The sequence below is a fragment of the Doryrhamphus excisus genome, linkage group LG7, assembly GCF_037039965.1.
Source record: "Doryrhamphus excisus strain RoL-2023G ecotype Guam linkage group LG7, RoL_Dexc_Guam_v1.1, whole genome shotgun sequence".
Taxonomy (NCBI): domain Eukaryota; kingdom Metazoa; phylum Chordata; class Actinopteri; order Syngnathiformes; family Syngnathidae; genus Doryrhamphus; species Doryrhamphus excisus.
In genome coordinates this window covers 1,330,764-1,346,054 of record NC_136363.1, presented here as the reverse complement: position 1 = coordinate 1,346,054, position 15,291 = coordinate 1,330,764, and the positions used below count along the sequence as shown (strand labels likewise).

The 15,291-nt window shown below is 44.8% G+C and overlaps 1 protein-coding gene across 2 annotated transcripts; it reads left to right on the top strand.

Annotated features, from left to right (window-relative positions):
* Positions 1 to 175: 175 nt before the first annotated feature.
* pdcd6ip (programmed cell death 6 interacting protein) lies at positions 176 to 13,608 on the top strand. Of its 2 annotated transcripts, none has more exons than XM_078791860.1 (18): positions 176 to 456; positions 3,412 to 3,466; positions 3,545 to 3,614; positions 3,919 to 4,046; positions 4,247 to 4,400; positions 5,455 to 5,555; positions 7,760 to 7,876; positions 8,489 to 8,711; positions 9,576 to 9,699; positions 9,790 to 9,967; positions 10,522 to 10,633; positions 10,709 to 10,878; positions 10,955 to 11,203; positions 11,997 to 12,131; positions 12,212 to 12,306; positions 12,374 to 12,491; positions 12,567 to 12,763; positions 12,985 to 13,608. In XM_078791860.1, the coding sequence occupies exons 1-18, from the start codon at positions 251 to 253 to the stop codon at positions 13,172 to 13,174; spliced, it is 2,622 nt and encodes an 873-aa protein (XP_078647986.1). In that variant the 5' UTR covers positions 176 to 250; the 3' UTR covers positions 13,175 to 13,608. The 2 variants fall into 2 exon arrangements, with proteins under 2 accessions (XP_078647986.1, XP_078647985.1); XM_078791859.1 differs by having other exon boundaries at positions 7,745 to 7,876.
* Positions 13,609 to 15,291: the final 1,683 nt, after the last annotated feature.

The following is a 15,291-nucleotide window of genomic DNA, read 5'->3' as shown; positions in this document are numbered from 1 at the left end:
TTTACTTTTTTTAAAATAAAGTAACGTAATTTCTAAATTTTCAAAAAGACAACTAAATAAATGACTCAGCTAAAGGGGCGTCCATAAATCATATGGGAACCCTTAGATCCGCCTGTGGCTTTATCGCCGCTCCAGACTGAGTCTGCGCAGTGTGAGCCCCTCGTCTTTGTGACGTCATTTGACAGGCAAAAAAAAAAATCCAGGAAGTGATAGCTCTCGCTGTTTGTACACGGCGGTCCCCCTCCCAACAATGGCGACGTTCATTTCTGTCCCGCTGAAGAAGTCCTCCGAAGTGGACCTGGTCAAGCCGCTGTCCAAATACGTGACGTCCACCTACCCGGCGGGCGACGAGCAGGCGGAGTACATCCGCGCCGTGGAGGAGTTGAACAAGCTCCGCAGGAACGCCGTGGGGAGGCCGCTGGACAAACATGAAAGCGCCCTGGAGATCCTGCTCAGGTAAATCCCGAAGTCTTTATCGCACACGTCAACCGGCCGGGTGGTGTTCACTCACTACCCGGCGAACGCGACCTGCGTCGCCGGTTCAGCGCCTCGTTAGATTCCGCCGCACCCCAGATGTGTTAGCTTAGCCGTTATGCTAACGCTAGAAGCTAATGAAGTCAACAAGCTAGGAAGTGTCTCATTACGCCTTCAAACATGTCGGGGCCTGTCAAAACTTGCCCAACTCAACCGGCAGACGCGTTAAACATTGACGTTAGTTGTGTGTGTGTGTGTGTTTATGAAACTAACTAGCTCTGTATGACATGCTAGCATGATTAGCTTGTCTGTGATGATTAGCACCAACTGGAAGCAAACGTTATCTTCCAATCACGTGACCATAACATATTAGCAAAAAGTCTTGTTGAAGATCATCATATCACATGATGCTTTTCACAACATTGCAAAGGGAAGCACTTGTGGGGGCGGGGGCTGTTTACTTATTTAAAATCGAAAGTAGGCCGTTTTTCCGTCTCATTAATCATAAATCAGTAATATTCTTATGATTTTCGCCATTCTCTGATGGAGCTGTAACACAGAGTTCTACCCTATTCCCGCCGTTGCATATATTAAAAAAATTCACCCCAGGCGGCTCAAATTGTGCTCAAAGCCAATATCTGCTCCATGTTCATGTACAACAATTATTTTCCAAATATGATTTTTAAAGGTATTTTATTATGAGACACAAACAAAAAGGTTGTGGGAAAAGTTATGAAAATAAATTGTAAAATATTCTGAGACGGAAATTTACAAAAAAAAAGCTGAAATCTGTTGAAAATTAAAAATAATGGATTCCTATTATTTTATGTTGTAGTATTCCAACAAGAGGAATATTGGAATTTTATGAGAATAAACTTGAAAAATAATGTTATTTTAGTATAAATATTTTTTGTAATTATTTATTAAAGTGCTAATATGAGAAACAACAAAATAATGTTGTAATTTTGTAAAAAAAAAAAAAAATTGGGCAAAATATTTTATTATGATGAGAATAAAGTAAAATATTATTATCAAAGTTTCAGAATATTGTATTTGGAAAAATCCATAAAACTGTGTGTGTGTGTGGGGGGGGTACTAATAATAGGCTTTTTCACCTCCCATCATTTGACTCCACATATTGCTATGCTAAAGGTTTTTCGTGTTATTCTACCTCATGTTGTTTTGCTTTAGCAAGGAGAAGGATTTAGTGTTTTTTTTTTTTTGTTGAAATGTGCCATATAAGTGAATTTTAATATTTCCAATTTAAAGAATAGATGTTTTGTTCCGCATATTTCCATTTAATAAAACACTCATCAGCAGTAAACAGGGTACTAATGATTTGTGGTCAGGAACCATTTATTTCCCTTCCCACTTGTATGTTGTATTAGTATGTCGTCCATGGCAGGAATATGACAGAAATAGCAGTCTGTCATTGTTACATAAGTAAAGCCCTCTCTGCATTGTTGCTTAACTTGTCGGAGTGGGTTCATAGGTGAGTCACTCCAAGCGTCGCCCAGCTGACGTGACGTGTCAGCTATGCCAGGCTTTCTCAACCTGACTCACCCGTGTCCACTTGAAGACACTTTAGCCCCCTTTTTTGTTTGTTTTACCCGCGTCGTTAGCAAGGCAGGGCGGAATGGCGAGGGGAGGCGGAGGCGGGGCTGGCTGAGCTTTTTGTGTACATCACCATGGCAGCCATTGTTTCCCGCAGGTGTTATTTACTTGAACCAGATGACACACACCTCATCTCGGCTTTCTGAGAATATGAGAACGGACGATAAGCTGAGAGAAAGCTGCTATTATGTGGTGTTTTTCACTTCTTATCAAGTGTCATGTGACTTCATCACATCTCACGCATTTCCAGTATGTCATCGATGTAAAAGGAAGCATGCTAACCCAGTCAATTACTGTTAAACACACAGGTCTGTAATTTATTTGCAGCAACATTTGTAGTCAATAAATCACAATATATATTTTTTATTATATTGTTATTTACACTTCTATTTTTAGTTTTTTTCCCCACTTAAGTCATTTTTATTTGTATTTATTTTTACTTTTATTGAAGTCATATTTTACACTTAAATCATTTTTCTTTTGTATTTATTTTTACAGTTTTGTACAAGTCTTTTTAAAATTACTGACACTTATTTCAATCATTAAAATTATTTTTTCCCCACTTAAGTCATTTTTATTTGTATTTATTTTTCTTTTATTGAAGTCATATTTTACACTTAAATCATTTTTCTTTTGTATTTACTTTTACAGTTTTTGTACAAGTCTTTTTTTTAATTACTGACACTTATTTAAATCATTAAAATTATAAAAGTATATTTTATGTACTTGTATATAGCGGTATAGATTCTTCCAATGATAAGAAAATGACTTTTACCGATAAACGTAAACAAGCCGACATTCTCCACAAACAGAACATACTTCAATGACGTCCTTCAAAATAAGGGTGAAATAAAAATAATTGAAATTTATTGCCATATATTTTTTTTTTAATTTCATTGTACTTGCTATTTAAAAAAATAATATCTTGTGTATTGTCTGGACTCATGAAATGTGTTTCTCGGGACAGTAAATAATAGAAAAAATAAAAATGTAAATGACTTAATTAGGGCTACACTGTGGGTGAGTGGTTAGCATGTAGGCCACACCCCCAGGAGATTGGGAAAGCCTGGGTTCGATTCTCCGCTTGGACATCTATGTGTGAAGTTTGCATGTTCTGCCCGTGTGTTTCCTCCCACATTCCAAAAACGTGCATGTTGGCATGTTTTTGGTTTATTTTTGACTAAGTGTAAAAATAATAAGTTGAAATGACTTTTAAAATGCTAAACGAGTGGATAGTGACTGAACCACCATTGTAAAATGTCGAGACCATGATGCTCTAAAGCTGCCATTTTTGTCCAAAATAAAACCTCTCCCTGTCTGCAGATATTATGACCAACTGTGTGCCGTGGAGCCCAAGTTTCCCTTCAGTGAAAACCAGGTAATGGATTACACCCAGCATGCAGAAGATGTGCTTTTCTGACGTGTTGACAACAAAGTGTGTCTTTGTGTCTTGCAGCTGTGCTTAACCTTCACATGGAAGGACGCCTTCGATAAAGGCTCGCTCTTTGGTGGCTCCGTCAAGCTGGGTAAATGGACTTTTGTGTGTTTGCTATGTATTGTAAAGACAGGGCTCGGGTTCTGGCAAATCCGTTATTCCCCCTGTGTGATGAATTCAAGAGTTGTTGGACCGCTGAAGATGTCCTCCACTGTAAATCGTCCCCTTATATTGCAAAACTGGTCTGACGAGGTTTGGTATTGTGCAGAAAGATAAAGAAAGGTGTGCTTATATGTGAAGGACAATTTCAGAAAGGATTGAGAGAGAGCAGATCTCCATCAAGGCCTACCTTCTGACCTTTGACCCGTGTGTGTTGTGTGTGTGTGTCGTGGCAGCTTTGGCCAGTCTGGGCTATGAGAAGACGTGTGTGCTGTTCAATGCCGCGGCCCTGGCCAGCCAGATCGCCTCCGAGCAGAACCTGGACAACGACGAGGGGCTGAAAAACGCCGCCAAATACTATCAGGTGACTATTAAACAGTCCCACTGAAGCCCTGTAGGTGGCGGCATAACACAAATAACAAATTGCTTACCGACCTGAAACCATTTATCTGCCTGGTCTTGCATGCCACTGCATCACTTGGCCCCAATGCAAGCAGACTCTAATGACCACATGTGAGAATAAATGGCATGTTTTTGAGAGCTTGTGTTGTCACGGTCACGCAGCTGGCCAGCGGCGCCTTCGGCCACATCAAGGACACGGTGCTGTCAGCGCTCAACAGGGAGCCCACCATGGACATCGCCCCCGAAACGGTGGGCACCCTCAGCATCATCATGCTGGCCCAGGCCCAGGAGGTCTTCTTCCTCAAAGCCACCTCAGGTATTCAACCACCCACAACCTTCCGAAAAAAGCTGTGACTTATTATTACTTTTTTTATAATTATTTATATTTATTATTTCTATTATTTGTAACCTTTCCTGTTTGCATTAAACGTTTAGTATGGAGACATATCCGTCACAGGCTAGTTTTCATTTTAAGAGGGGACAAACTAAATAAAATAAGGCAGCAGTGTGTAAAATGCAGTTGCAGCACAGGGCAGTTCTCACTACTGGGGGGGGGCAACCTACAGGAAGCAACAATAACAGGCTAGTCCACACTTTAAGAGGGGGCAGACGGAGAGAAAAGACACCATACTGCAACAGACAATAACAGGCTAGTCTTCACTTTTAAGAGGGGACGAACAAAATTAAATAAGGCAGCGGTGTGTGAAATGCAGTTGCAACACAGGGCAGTTTTCACTACTGGGGGGGCAAACTACAGGAAGCAACAATAACAGGCCGGTCCACACTTTAAGAGGGGGCAGACAGAGAGAAAAGACACCATCTGCAATTGCAATAACAGGCTAGTTTTCACTTTAAGAGGGGACAACAAAAGTGTGCAAAATGCAGCGGCAACACAGGATAGGTCCACTAAAAAGGGACAGGCGGATACCAAGTACAAAAAGCAACAATAGACTTCTTGTCATTTAATAACAGACAGAGACAACAAGGAGAACAGACTGCAACTAGCATCAATAAGAGGCTAGGTGTCACTTTAACAGGGGACATACAAAGATAAAATAGGGGACAGACTGCAATAAGCAACAATAACATGTTCTACTTAGAAAGGACCGTAAGAGATCAAATAGGAAAGAGCAAAAATGCATCCCAAAGGCAGGCCAGTTGGGACTTGAAGAGGGGACAGACGAGTGAAAAGTTTGCAAAGACTTGAGAAGGAGCGCCAGAAGTTAGCCACACGCGGACATACGCAAACATGGCCGACCTTGGCTCACACGCAGCATTTAGAACGATCCCCGGCAGGAAGCAGTTTAGATCCAGCCGGCGTCCCACTTCTGTCTCCCCCCTTCTGACCAAACAACCGTTGGCTTCTCCAGACAGGATGAAGGACGCCGTCATCGCCAAGCTGTCCAATCAGGCCGCCGAGTTCTACGGCGACGCTTTCAAGCAGTGTCAGTACAAAGACAACCTGCCCAAGGTATGCCGAGCAAGGACGCGCACTTACACACTCCGCTAAGCGCTAACGACACACTCAACGATCGCTCGGCTCGGGTACGTGACGCGTTTGTCTTTGACATTGACGTCCCTCGTTTAGACCAAAGGACAAAAGGCCGCCATCGATGAAAAGCGTTTGAACCTCCTCTCGCTCTTTTCCTTCTTGCATGACGAGTCTGAGCTGAGGTTGTTGATTGTTTGGTCTGCTGTTATCTTCCATGTCTGTACATAGATGTGCCTCCATCACAACAACACTGACCGGGTGTGTGTCTGTGTGTGTGTGTGTGTGTGTGTGTGTGCACTTGCACACTATGTATGTTTATGTGCGGGCGCCCTTCTGTCACTGGCCTTATGATATAGTATTATATTAGGATCTGTTGGCATGGAACTCTTATCTTGAAGTGTTTTTCTACTTAAATACGTGTTGAACTATTCACTTAGCAAATGAATAAAACAGCATTTATCCCAGGCAGTGTAATTACAGTCATCCCTCGCTATATCGCCGTTCTGTTATCACTAAATGAATTAATAACTGATATCTCTTTGGTGGTAGACGATGGTCTATTACTAGTAAAAACACTGAGATACTCTAGTGATGTGTAGTATTTTGGTTACTAGGTGACATTTTACATTACATGACATGAAGTCACGGATTGCATAAGACCCTCAAACAATGTACAAAGATGAGCCAATTCAATTCAATACAAGCAGTTGATGTTTGCTAAATACAAGGATGAAGAGTCTTGAACCAGTCGTGATGTGCTATATATATCACTATATTCACACTTACTATGGTACCCATTATGGCATTGGATGCTCATATCACCTCCTACTTCGATACGTGACAAAAAATTTAACAAAATAAAAAAATATAAAAAACATTGTAAACTATATTAGGAAAGCAGGAAGTGAACAAATGTAACAGTTACTGATTGTAAAATTACCAGATGGAGGGGTAGGATTTAATAAGCTTTGCTTCTTTCTACTCCTTTTGGACATGTGGAACTGGGAACTGATTATGGGATGCATTCAATTGGAATCTGATGCATGTTCAAATGAAATTAAACCATTACCAATTTTTTTTTTTTTTTTTTTGGAACGTGGGAGGAAACCGGAGTACAAATAAAAATAAAAATAGTAGTAAAAATAAAAACTATATTAGGAAAGCAGGAAGTGAACAAATGTCTCGAGTCCATCCATCCATTTTCTGTACCGCTTTTCCTTACTGGGGTCGCGGCAGTACGCAGGAGCCCACCGTCTCCAGTCCCTGCAGCATAAGAGGTTGTAATGTGCTATTACCATGAGTAATAGCAGTGTAAAATAGGGGTGTTATTTCATGTCTACAGGGCTCTAATAATGTTAAAGTGGATTTACAGGTTTTCTATACTATGAAAATCCATCCCATTTATTAACATTGAATCCTATATCAAAGAAATGTACCTCTGTTAAGTCTGGAAGCAATTTCCCGTTATAAACGAGGAATGACTGTATAATAATAATAATAATTTGACAACAATAATGGACAACTTTTGAAGTCATCCTAAACTGCCAGTGACAGAGCAGCGCCCCATCCCTCACAAGATGGTTTGGGGGCACACTCTGGTTTGTGGGACTGTCCACGTCTCTCTGTTTCCTCATTGGTCCGTTCTCATCCTGGGCTGCTCCTCCGATTAGTTGGTTAGCATTTAGCTGCACAAGTCCAACTAGGATTTACACTGTAAGAACTTGTTTAGGTAGCGCCACGTTGGTCCAAATAAGAATAAAAATATATAGCGTGTGGGCCACATGATTAGGTACGCTTCCTCCGGCTAACACGGGTGCGTGTGGAGGTTTTGGGTGAAGTATTGGCCCTTCCTGCTGAAGGGTTGAACACTCACGGCCTGTTCTGTTTTCTCTCTCGTTGTCTTCCTTCCTTTGTGCATCCCCGGTGGTGGTGTGTGCTCACCTGTTTTCCTCCCTCTTTTTTGGTCTTTTATTCTTTTTTTGCATCCCGCTGGCTGCTTTCATTTGCCATTCGTGACTTGACTGGCTGGTGTCTTGTCTTTTTTTTTTTTTTTTTTTTTGGGCGGACTGCCTTGCTATCATACGTGTGTGCCTGCGTGTGTGTGTGTGTGTGTGTGTGTGTGTACACGTGTTTGTGCGTCTGCTTTGTGGTTGCCTCTCCCTGGTCAGTATTTTTATTTTCAGGAAGTGCTGCCGGTGCTGGCGGCCAAGCACTGCATCATGCAGGCCAACGCCGAGTTGCACCAGAGCATCATCGCCAAGCAGAAGAAGCGCTTCGGGGAGGAAATCGCCCGCCTGCAGGTGCCGCACTTTCCACAGTAATGCAAAATGAGAAAGAAGAAATTACTAATAAATACATAAATGAGAATCTAATTACATTTATTTCTAGTCGTCTCTCGTTTAACACGGTTAATTGGTTACAGAGCCAATTTCCCCAAAGTAGCATTCAATGTTAATAAACGCAATATTTTGTAGTTATTGCATAGAAGACCTGTTCATGAACCCTGGTTTTTAACATGATTTGAGCTTGTAGACATGAAATGACACCTCTGTAGTCACTCCTATTATCCTTTATTTGTATCCATCACATTGCGCTCGATCATTGCAAGGTAAAAAATATAGATATTTAAAAAATATTGATATTTTGCCCAGCCTTAGACAAGAAGACAAAAACCTGGCACTTCCACACAGAATGAGAGGAGAACCTTTTTTCCCCCACTCGGTCTCGGTGACATTACTGATGCCTACTGAGCACAATACTATAAATAACTTGTCTGTAAATTTTTTTTGACTAATTATAGGCCAAAGCAAGCATCATTTAGTAACTAATTGTTTTTTGAAAACTGTAAAAATGGATTTTGAATATATTGGAGAGAGGTGAACGTGTTACTCCTTCCACTTTCCTTCTCTCAGCATGCAGCAGAGCTGGTGAAGACGGTGGCGACGCGCTACGACGAGTACGTGAGCGTCAAAGACCTGACGGACAAAATCAACCGAGCCCTCACCGCCGCCAAGAAGGATAACGACTTCATCTACCACGACCGCGTGCCCGAGGTCAAAGACCTGGAGCACATCGGGAAGGCAGCGCTGGTCAAGGCCACCGCCATCACGCCGCCGCTCAGCCAGAAGTTCTCAGGTATGACGCAGGAGAGAAGTCGTCCTATTTTGAAAAACTTTATTTTTTTTGGTGCTGTCAACCTTAAAGCCATTGGCACCAATGAGAAGCTTGAAGGTTGTCTCTTTCATTCATTCATTTTCTACCGCTTTTCCTCACGAGGGTCGCGGGGGGTGCTGGAGCCTATCCCAGCTGTCTTCGGGCGAGAGGCGGGGTACACCCTGGACTGGTGGCCAGCCAATAACACGGCACATATAGACAAACAACCATTCACACTCACATTCATACCTATGGACAATTTGGAGTCGCTAATTAACCTAGCATGTTTTTGGAATGTGGGAGGAAACCGGAGTACCTGGAGAAAATCCACGCATGCACGGGGAGAACATGCAAACTCCACACAGAAATGGCTGAAAGTGGAATCGAACCCTGGTCCTCCTAGCTGTGAGGTCTATGCGTTAACCACTCAACCACCATGCCGCCCCAACTATAAAACAGTGATAATTCATTTACTTATTTATTAAGGAAAAGCTGCATGGCGGGTTAGTGGTTGGCATTCAGGCCTCACAGCTATTAACCCCGAGTTCAATTCCACCCTCGGCCATCTCTGTGTGTATGTTCTCCCCGTGCATGCATGGGTTTTCTCTGGGGTCTCCGGCGTCCTCCCACATTCCAAAAACATGTTCGGTTAATTGGCGAGCTATAGGTGTGAGTGTGAATGGTTGTTTGTCTGTATGTGCCCTGTGATTGGCTGGTCACCAGTCCAGGGTGTACCACGTCTGAAGACAGCTGGGATAGGCTCCAGCACCCCCCGCAACCCTCATGAGGATAAGCGGTAGAAAATGAATGAACGAATGATTAATTCTCCTTCTCTCCGTGCTTCAGATGTGTTTGAGAAGATGGTTCCCATGGCGGTGCAGCAGTCCATGGGCGTGTACGGCCAGCGGAAGGCAGACACGGTCAACAGACTGGTGGGCACAATGAGGGAGGCCACCAATCTCTGCAACGGGTAACCCAACGCCACCATCCCTTCTCACGGCAACCGCACGTTTGTTTGATGATCACAAGTGAGGTTTTATTCTCACGGTTTCCACACCAGCGTGTTGGCGTCCCTCAACCTGCCAGCGGCTCTGGAGGATCTATCCGGAGACGCCGTCCCGCAGTCCATCGCCGAGAAAGCCAGATCCATCGTGCAGCAGGGGGGGCTGCAGAGCATCGAGCAGCTGATCAAAGATTTGCCTGAGCTGCTGACCCGCAACAGAGAGATCCTGGATGAGGTGAGTGTCAGATGTACTTTTTTATGATGGCACTAGCACACATGTTGTCATGACAAAGGAGCATGTAACGCCATTTAGGAAGCGAGCTCGCTTGGGTGTTTGGAATGCAAAAAATATGGAAAAACTCCTAATAATTCTTAATGGCTGGAATCCCGGATCAGGATCTTCATTAAACAGCTAATCCTCTAATCTTTGGGCCAAGGACTGTGCGTCCGCTCTCGTCAGCCAAACCGTTATTCCAACATCTTGCTGATAAACACGCGGGCAGACGGTAGGAAAAGACATGAAACGCATCACGCTTCCAAGTTTGTTAGCAAACTGGAAAAGGTCCATACGCACACCAAAAAAAAAAAAGTAGTTATTGATGTAAGAAGACAAAAAGCCCCTCTGTCATCGGGAGAACGGGAAACGCTGAAGCCGCCAGCCAAGTTGCCGGGCAGAATTGGTACAAAACTGCGAGTCGTGATGGTTTGAAGATTGTAGTGAAAAACCAAGTGGGGAAAAAAACTCTTGATTTTGGTTGAATTGTTAAAAAAGAAATGTTTGCTTTAAAGGCGCTGAAGATGCTGGATGATGAAGAGACGACGGACAACGAGCTAAGAGCCAAATTCAACCAGCGCTGGAACAGGACCCCCTCTGGAGACCTGTACAAACCTCTCCGTGCAGGTGCTCTTTGCTTTATGGACCGCCTTCTTCTGCCTTGTTAGGACTTGTAGGTCTCACCTCCGCATCCTCCCTTAGAGGGCGCCAACTTCCGCAACGTCCTGGACAAGGCGGTGCAGGCGGACCAGGTGGTGAAAGACCGCTACAACACCCACTGCGACATGATCGCCCTGCTGTGCAAACCCGAGAGTGAGCTGTCCGCCGCCCTGCCCTCCGCCAACCCCACCAAGACGCTACAGGGCAGTGAGGTCTGTATCGGGTCATGTCGTCGGGGACGCCAACGCGGGCTCTCCACCATGTTGACGGTTGTCGTCCGCACCGCAGGTCGTGAACGTGCTGCGCTCTCAGCTGACCCAGCTGGACGACGTGAAGATGGAGCGCGAGGCGCTGGAAGCGGAGATCAAGGGGGTGGTCTTTGACATGTCCGCCACCTTCCTGACGGCGCTCGCCAAGGACGGCGCCATCAACGAGGAGCAGCTGTCGGTATCGCAGCTGGACCAGCTCTACGGCGAACACAACCAGAGGGTGCAGGCCAGCCTCCGCAAGCAGGAGGAGCTACTGGGGCAGATTCAGGTAACCGCAGGATGGCGGCTCATGTTGCACGGCTACCATATCATAGCAAACCACGGAAGGGCCGATACCGACATTTCTTCTCTCCAGATCATTAATATCATTATGCATGTACAGAAATCAATGGTTTATCCCAGTTCATTGGTTCCAAACCCACCCGTGGGAAATGAATTCCACTTCACTGCCATCCATTTTCAGAGAAGAGGTCTCCATACTACCATACTCACAAATTGTGACTTGACTTGCAGGATTAACCACAGGAGGCTGCATATTTATTATTTAATAAGAATTCCACTTAAAAATGACTTTTTTTGTTTGTTTTTGTTTTCTGTAAAAATATTTCAAAATAACAGAGCTGGCTGTAATTGCAGTACCGTGATATTTTTTGCACAAGGTTATCATTCTTGCCCGTGCTTATCATTCAAGGGCGGATTAACCATTGGTACGTGTGTGATGTACTTTTGACCCTGTATTATCACATATAAATTATTACTGACTTATGATGTGGTGTCTGTGGGAGGAAAAAATGACTATCCTTGGAGTTAAAAAAAAACTTTTTCCCAATAGTTTTGGACCAAAATTCTGTGATTTTGATGAATTAGTGGGGCTCCACTGTATGAGATTTGCCAGTCTCTTTGTAGTGAAGTGTAGCGTTGCTACAACAAGATCTTTGAGACACTGCAGCTCATCAGCTCATCTTTCATCGTTTGGCATAAACGTCAGCCCAAAATACACTTTGTGGCTTTATGGCGCGTGAAAAGAGATTTCGGGGGTTGAATGCGCATCCTTCTTGCAGACGTCCCATCAGGAGTTCAGCAGCCTGAAGCAGTCCAACACAGAGGCCAACCAGAGGGAGGAGGTCCTGAAGAAGCTGGCCTCGGCCCATGACAGCTACGTGGAGATCAGCAGCAACCTGCGTGAGGGCACCAAGGTTCTGCCTATCTTTTTTTGCGTGCGTGCCTAGTCGGGTTGCGGGCCTGCTGCTTTATTCTTTGTCGTCTTCTCCTTCAGTTCTACAACGACCTGACAGAGATCCTGCTCAAATTCCAGAACAAATGCTGCGACATCGTTTTTGCTCGCAAAACCGAGCGGGATGAGCTTCTGAAGTGAGTTCAGAAACGGTTGTGGAAGGTTCCTGTCTGGAGGTTCACAGTGTGATGTGTTTTATCACAGGGAGCTACAGCAGAGTATCGCCCGAGAGCCAAGCGCCCCCTCTTTTAACATCCCTGCTTATCAGAGTACCCCCGCCGTACCCCCGGGCGGCCCCACTCCGGCCCCCAGGACCGTATTTGTAAGCAAAACCCAGTCGAAGACACCCTGACATGCCCGCTTTGGTTCATCACTCTCGTCTGTCTTGTTTTTGCAGACCCAGCCCCCTCAGCAGATGCCCCAGCAGACCCAAGCAAAGTCCCAGCCCCCGGCCAGGCCCCCTCCACCCACCTTCACGCCACAGGCCGCCTCCCCGACCCCACCTGCAGGCACACCCACCAACAACCCGCCGGCAGTGGCCCCACCCTCCCAGGCCCAGGGACCCCCTTACCCGACGTACCAGGGGTACCCACAGTGAGTGGACTTTGCATTACGTCGTTAAATGTGGGATGGAATGCGGTAAAGAACGTGACATCATAGCGATGTTGCTGTTTAAATATGCCTAGCTCCGCCCCTTTGAGGCTTTAGCCAATTAAAAACATTTATCTAGTCAATCCATCCTGGTACCCTCATGACGTTCCACCATGGAAGCAATTGAGTCTAACCACCACGCCGCCCGTCCTCTGTCCATGCAGGTACTTCCAGATGCCGATGGGCTACAACCCGTATGCCTACGGCCAGTACAACGTGCCCTACATGCCCTACCAGGCCACTCCGGGCCAGGCGGGCTACCCGGGCGCTCCCCCGCCCGCACAGGGCTACCCCGGCTACCCCGCACAGCCCTCCCAGCAGCAGCAGCAGCAGCCCTACTACCCTCAGCAATAAACACACGTGTACAATACCAAATCACACGACGACAACACCCTGCTGTTTCCCAGCAATAACACTTAGTTTTTCACTACTTCCACTTTTATATTTGTCCTCTTCAAAGCACTTTTCCACAAACCATCCGACTTTTTTTTCCCTCCTCTTTTCTTATAAATTGCTGTATTTTACCCTCCAGAATATCCCAGGCTGGACCGCTGCCCACCCCGCCCCCCTTTCGTCTTAATCAGCTATTTTTGTAATTAACAAGCCTCGCAGATGTACAAACATTTAGAAAAAAAAATGGATGGCTTAATGGTTCTTTTCTAACTGAGGTGACTGTTCCTCTCTCTGCTCTCCTCTTCCTGGGAATGTCTGACCTATCAACCGTGTCCCAATCACAGGCTGTACAAGTATATTATAAATAATATATGTATAAAACAATCCTATATGTCCTCTTGGCTCAGTGGAGATATATCTAACACCACCACAAGGTGGCAGTGTTGCAACAGGCCGCCTAATCGGACGCCTCTTGACCTTCCCAGCGCCCAAGGGTGGGCGCAAACGTTTTAAATGACATGCAAATTGCGTCCCTGCGAGGTCTCCTCATCTCATCTCGTCGCCCCGTCCCTGTAGGTGATTCCTACCGCAGGCGGATTCCATCCCCAGATATTCAGTGTCAAGAGACGCTAATGATTTTGTGTGTGTGGTGGCGGAGAGAGGCAGATGGCAGCGCAGTGTGACGTCTGGATGGATGCATGGAGATGTTGGCAGGGAGCTGCTGGTCGCCTGCCTGCATCCATCACTTGCACCTCTCCCGTTTTCCCCCCTTCTTTCTCCTGCGCCACGTCTAATCTGTCGCAAAGTGGCCGCCATATTTCATCCACGCAGCATCTTTCGGCCACCCCTCCCGTCGCTTCTTTGTCTCGGTTTGTTGACAGCTGAGTTGTCTTGAGCGGTCAGTCTCTCCTGGTTCATAAACGTCTCCTAACATCACATCACTCTCCTGTACGTGTGCGTGTCTACGTGGAATCTAATCTAACAGGCCGCATGTCATCGTGGAAGTGACACAACACACATCCATGGTACGCTCCAGCATCGTGTTGTTGTCAAAGCCAATCGTAGCCCGTGGCGTGTTTATGGAAAGTGTCTCATGGCGCATAATTTTAACAAGACGTTCACCAGCTGAGGAGTGTCACATTTTAATTGGTCTGCAAAGCGAATAAAGGCGCACAACGCGGCACGGCGCTGACAGGTATTAATTACCTTATGCCTAATGGATCCCAAAAGCAACGCTTGGCTGTATGCTTTTTTTTTTTTTTTAAGTTTTCCAGCCGTGATGTTTCTTTTCATAGCGAGTTGGCTGATCGAGGTTTTTTATGTAGGAAATCCTGAATAAAAATATACACACTGTACCAGAAGCACTGCAGTAGATTAGCATAACATGCTAAGGAGCTGAGCTAGCAAGCAACAAGAAGTAATGTGGCTTAATTCAACTTAAATGTGAGTACAATAATAAATATCAAACATAAATGTTCAAATTTGTACTTTGTTGACAAACTGCAATGTGTTGTCTCATGGCTAAGCTAGGAAGCAATAATTCCGCCTGCCACAAACAGCTGTATAAATAATTTGGTAAGGTTTACTCAAGAAGTCCTTTAAATTACGCTTTAGGGACAACTACGGTGAGTTAAACTAAAGCTTTAAATATTGTTAATTTTTATATTACTTTAATTTATGAGAGTCTGGCGTCTTAGCAAGCTAGTAGTTAATGGCTGCTAGCTCTTTTTTTTCGCGCTCCAATTGTGACGTTTCAAGATGGCGGAAATGGCCGCCATAAACGACGGCTGTATAATCACTTTTCGGACAGTTTACTCAAAAGGACCTTTTAGTTATGCTGCTTTAATCACAACTAAGGTGAGTTAAAGAAAATTATTTAATATTTAAATATTTGTTGCGTTTACATTGCGGACAAACGGCAAAGTGTCGCCCCTCGACTAAGATGGCTGCGACAATGGCCGCCCCCTGTTTTGTTTTTGGCCGCCGTACACGACGGCCTGAAGTCATTTGGGACACTTTACACAAATACGTTTTAATTTTGATGCTTTAGTCACAACCAAGGTGAGTTAAATACAAGA

Coding starts and splice junctions, on each gene's coding strand:
- pdcd6ip (XM_078791859.1), top strand. CDS start 251: ATGGCGACGTTCATTTCTGTCCCGCTGAAGAAGTCCTCCGAAGTGGAC. Junction 457..3,411: donor GCCCTGGAGATCCTGCTCAG/GTAAATCCCGAA, acceptor CCCTGTCTGCAG/ATATTATGACCAACTGTGTG. Junction 5,556..7,744: donor ACAAAGACAACCTGCCCAAG/GTATGCCGAGCA, acceptor CTCCCTGGTCAG/TATTTTTATTTTCAGGAAGT.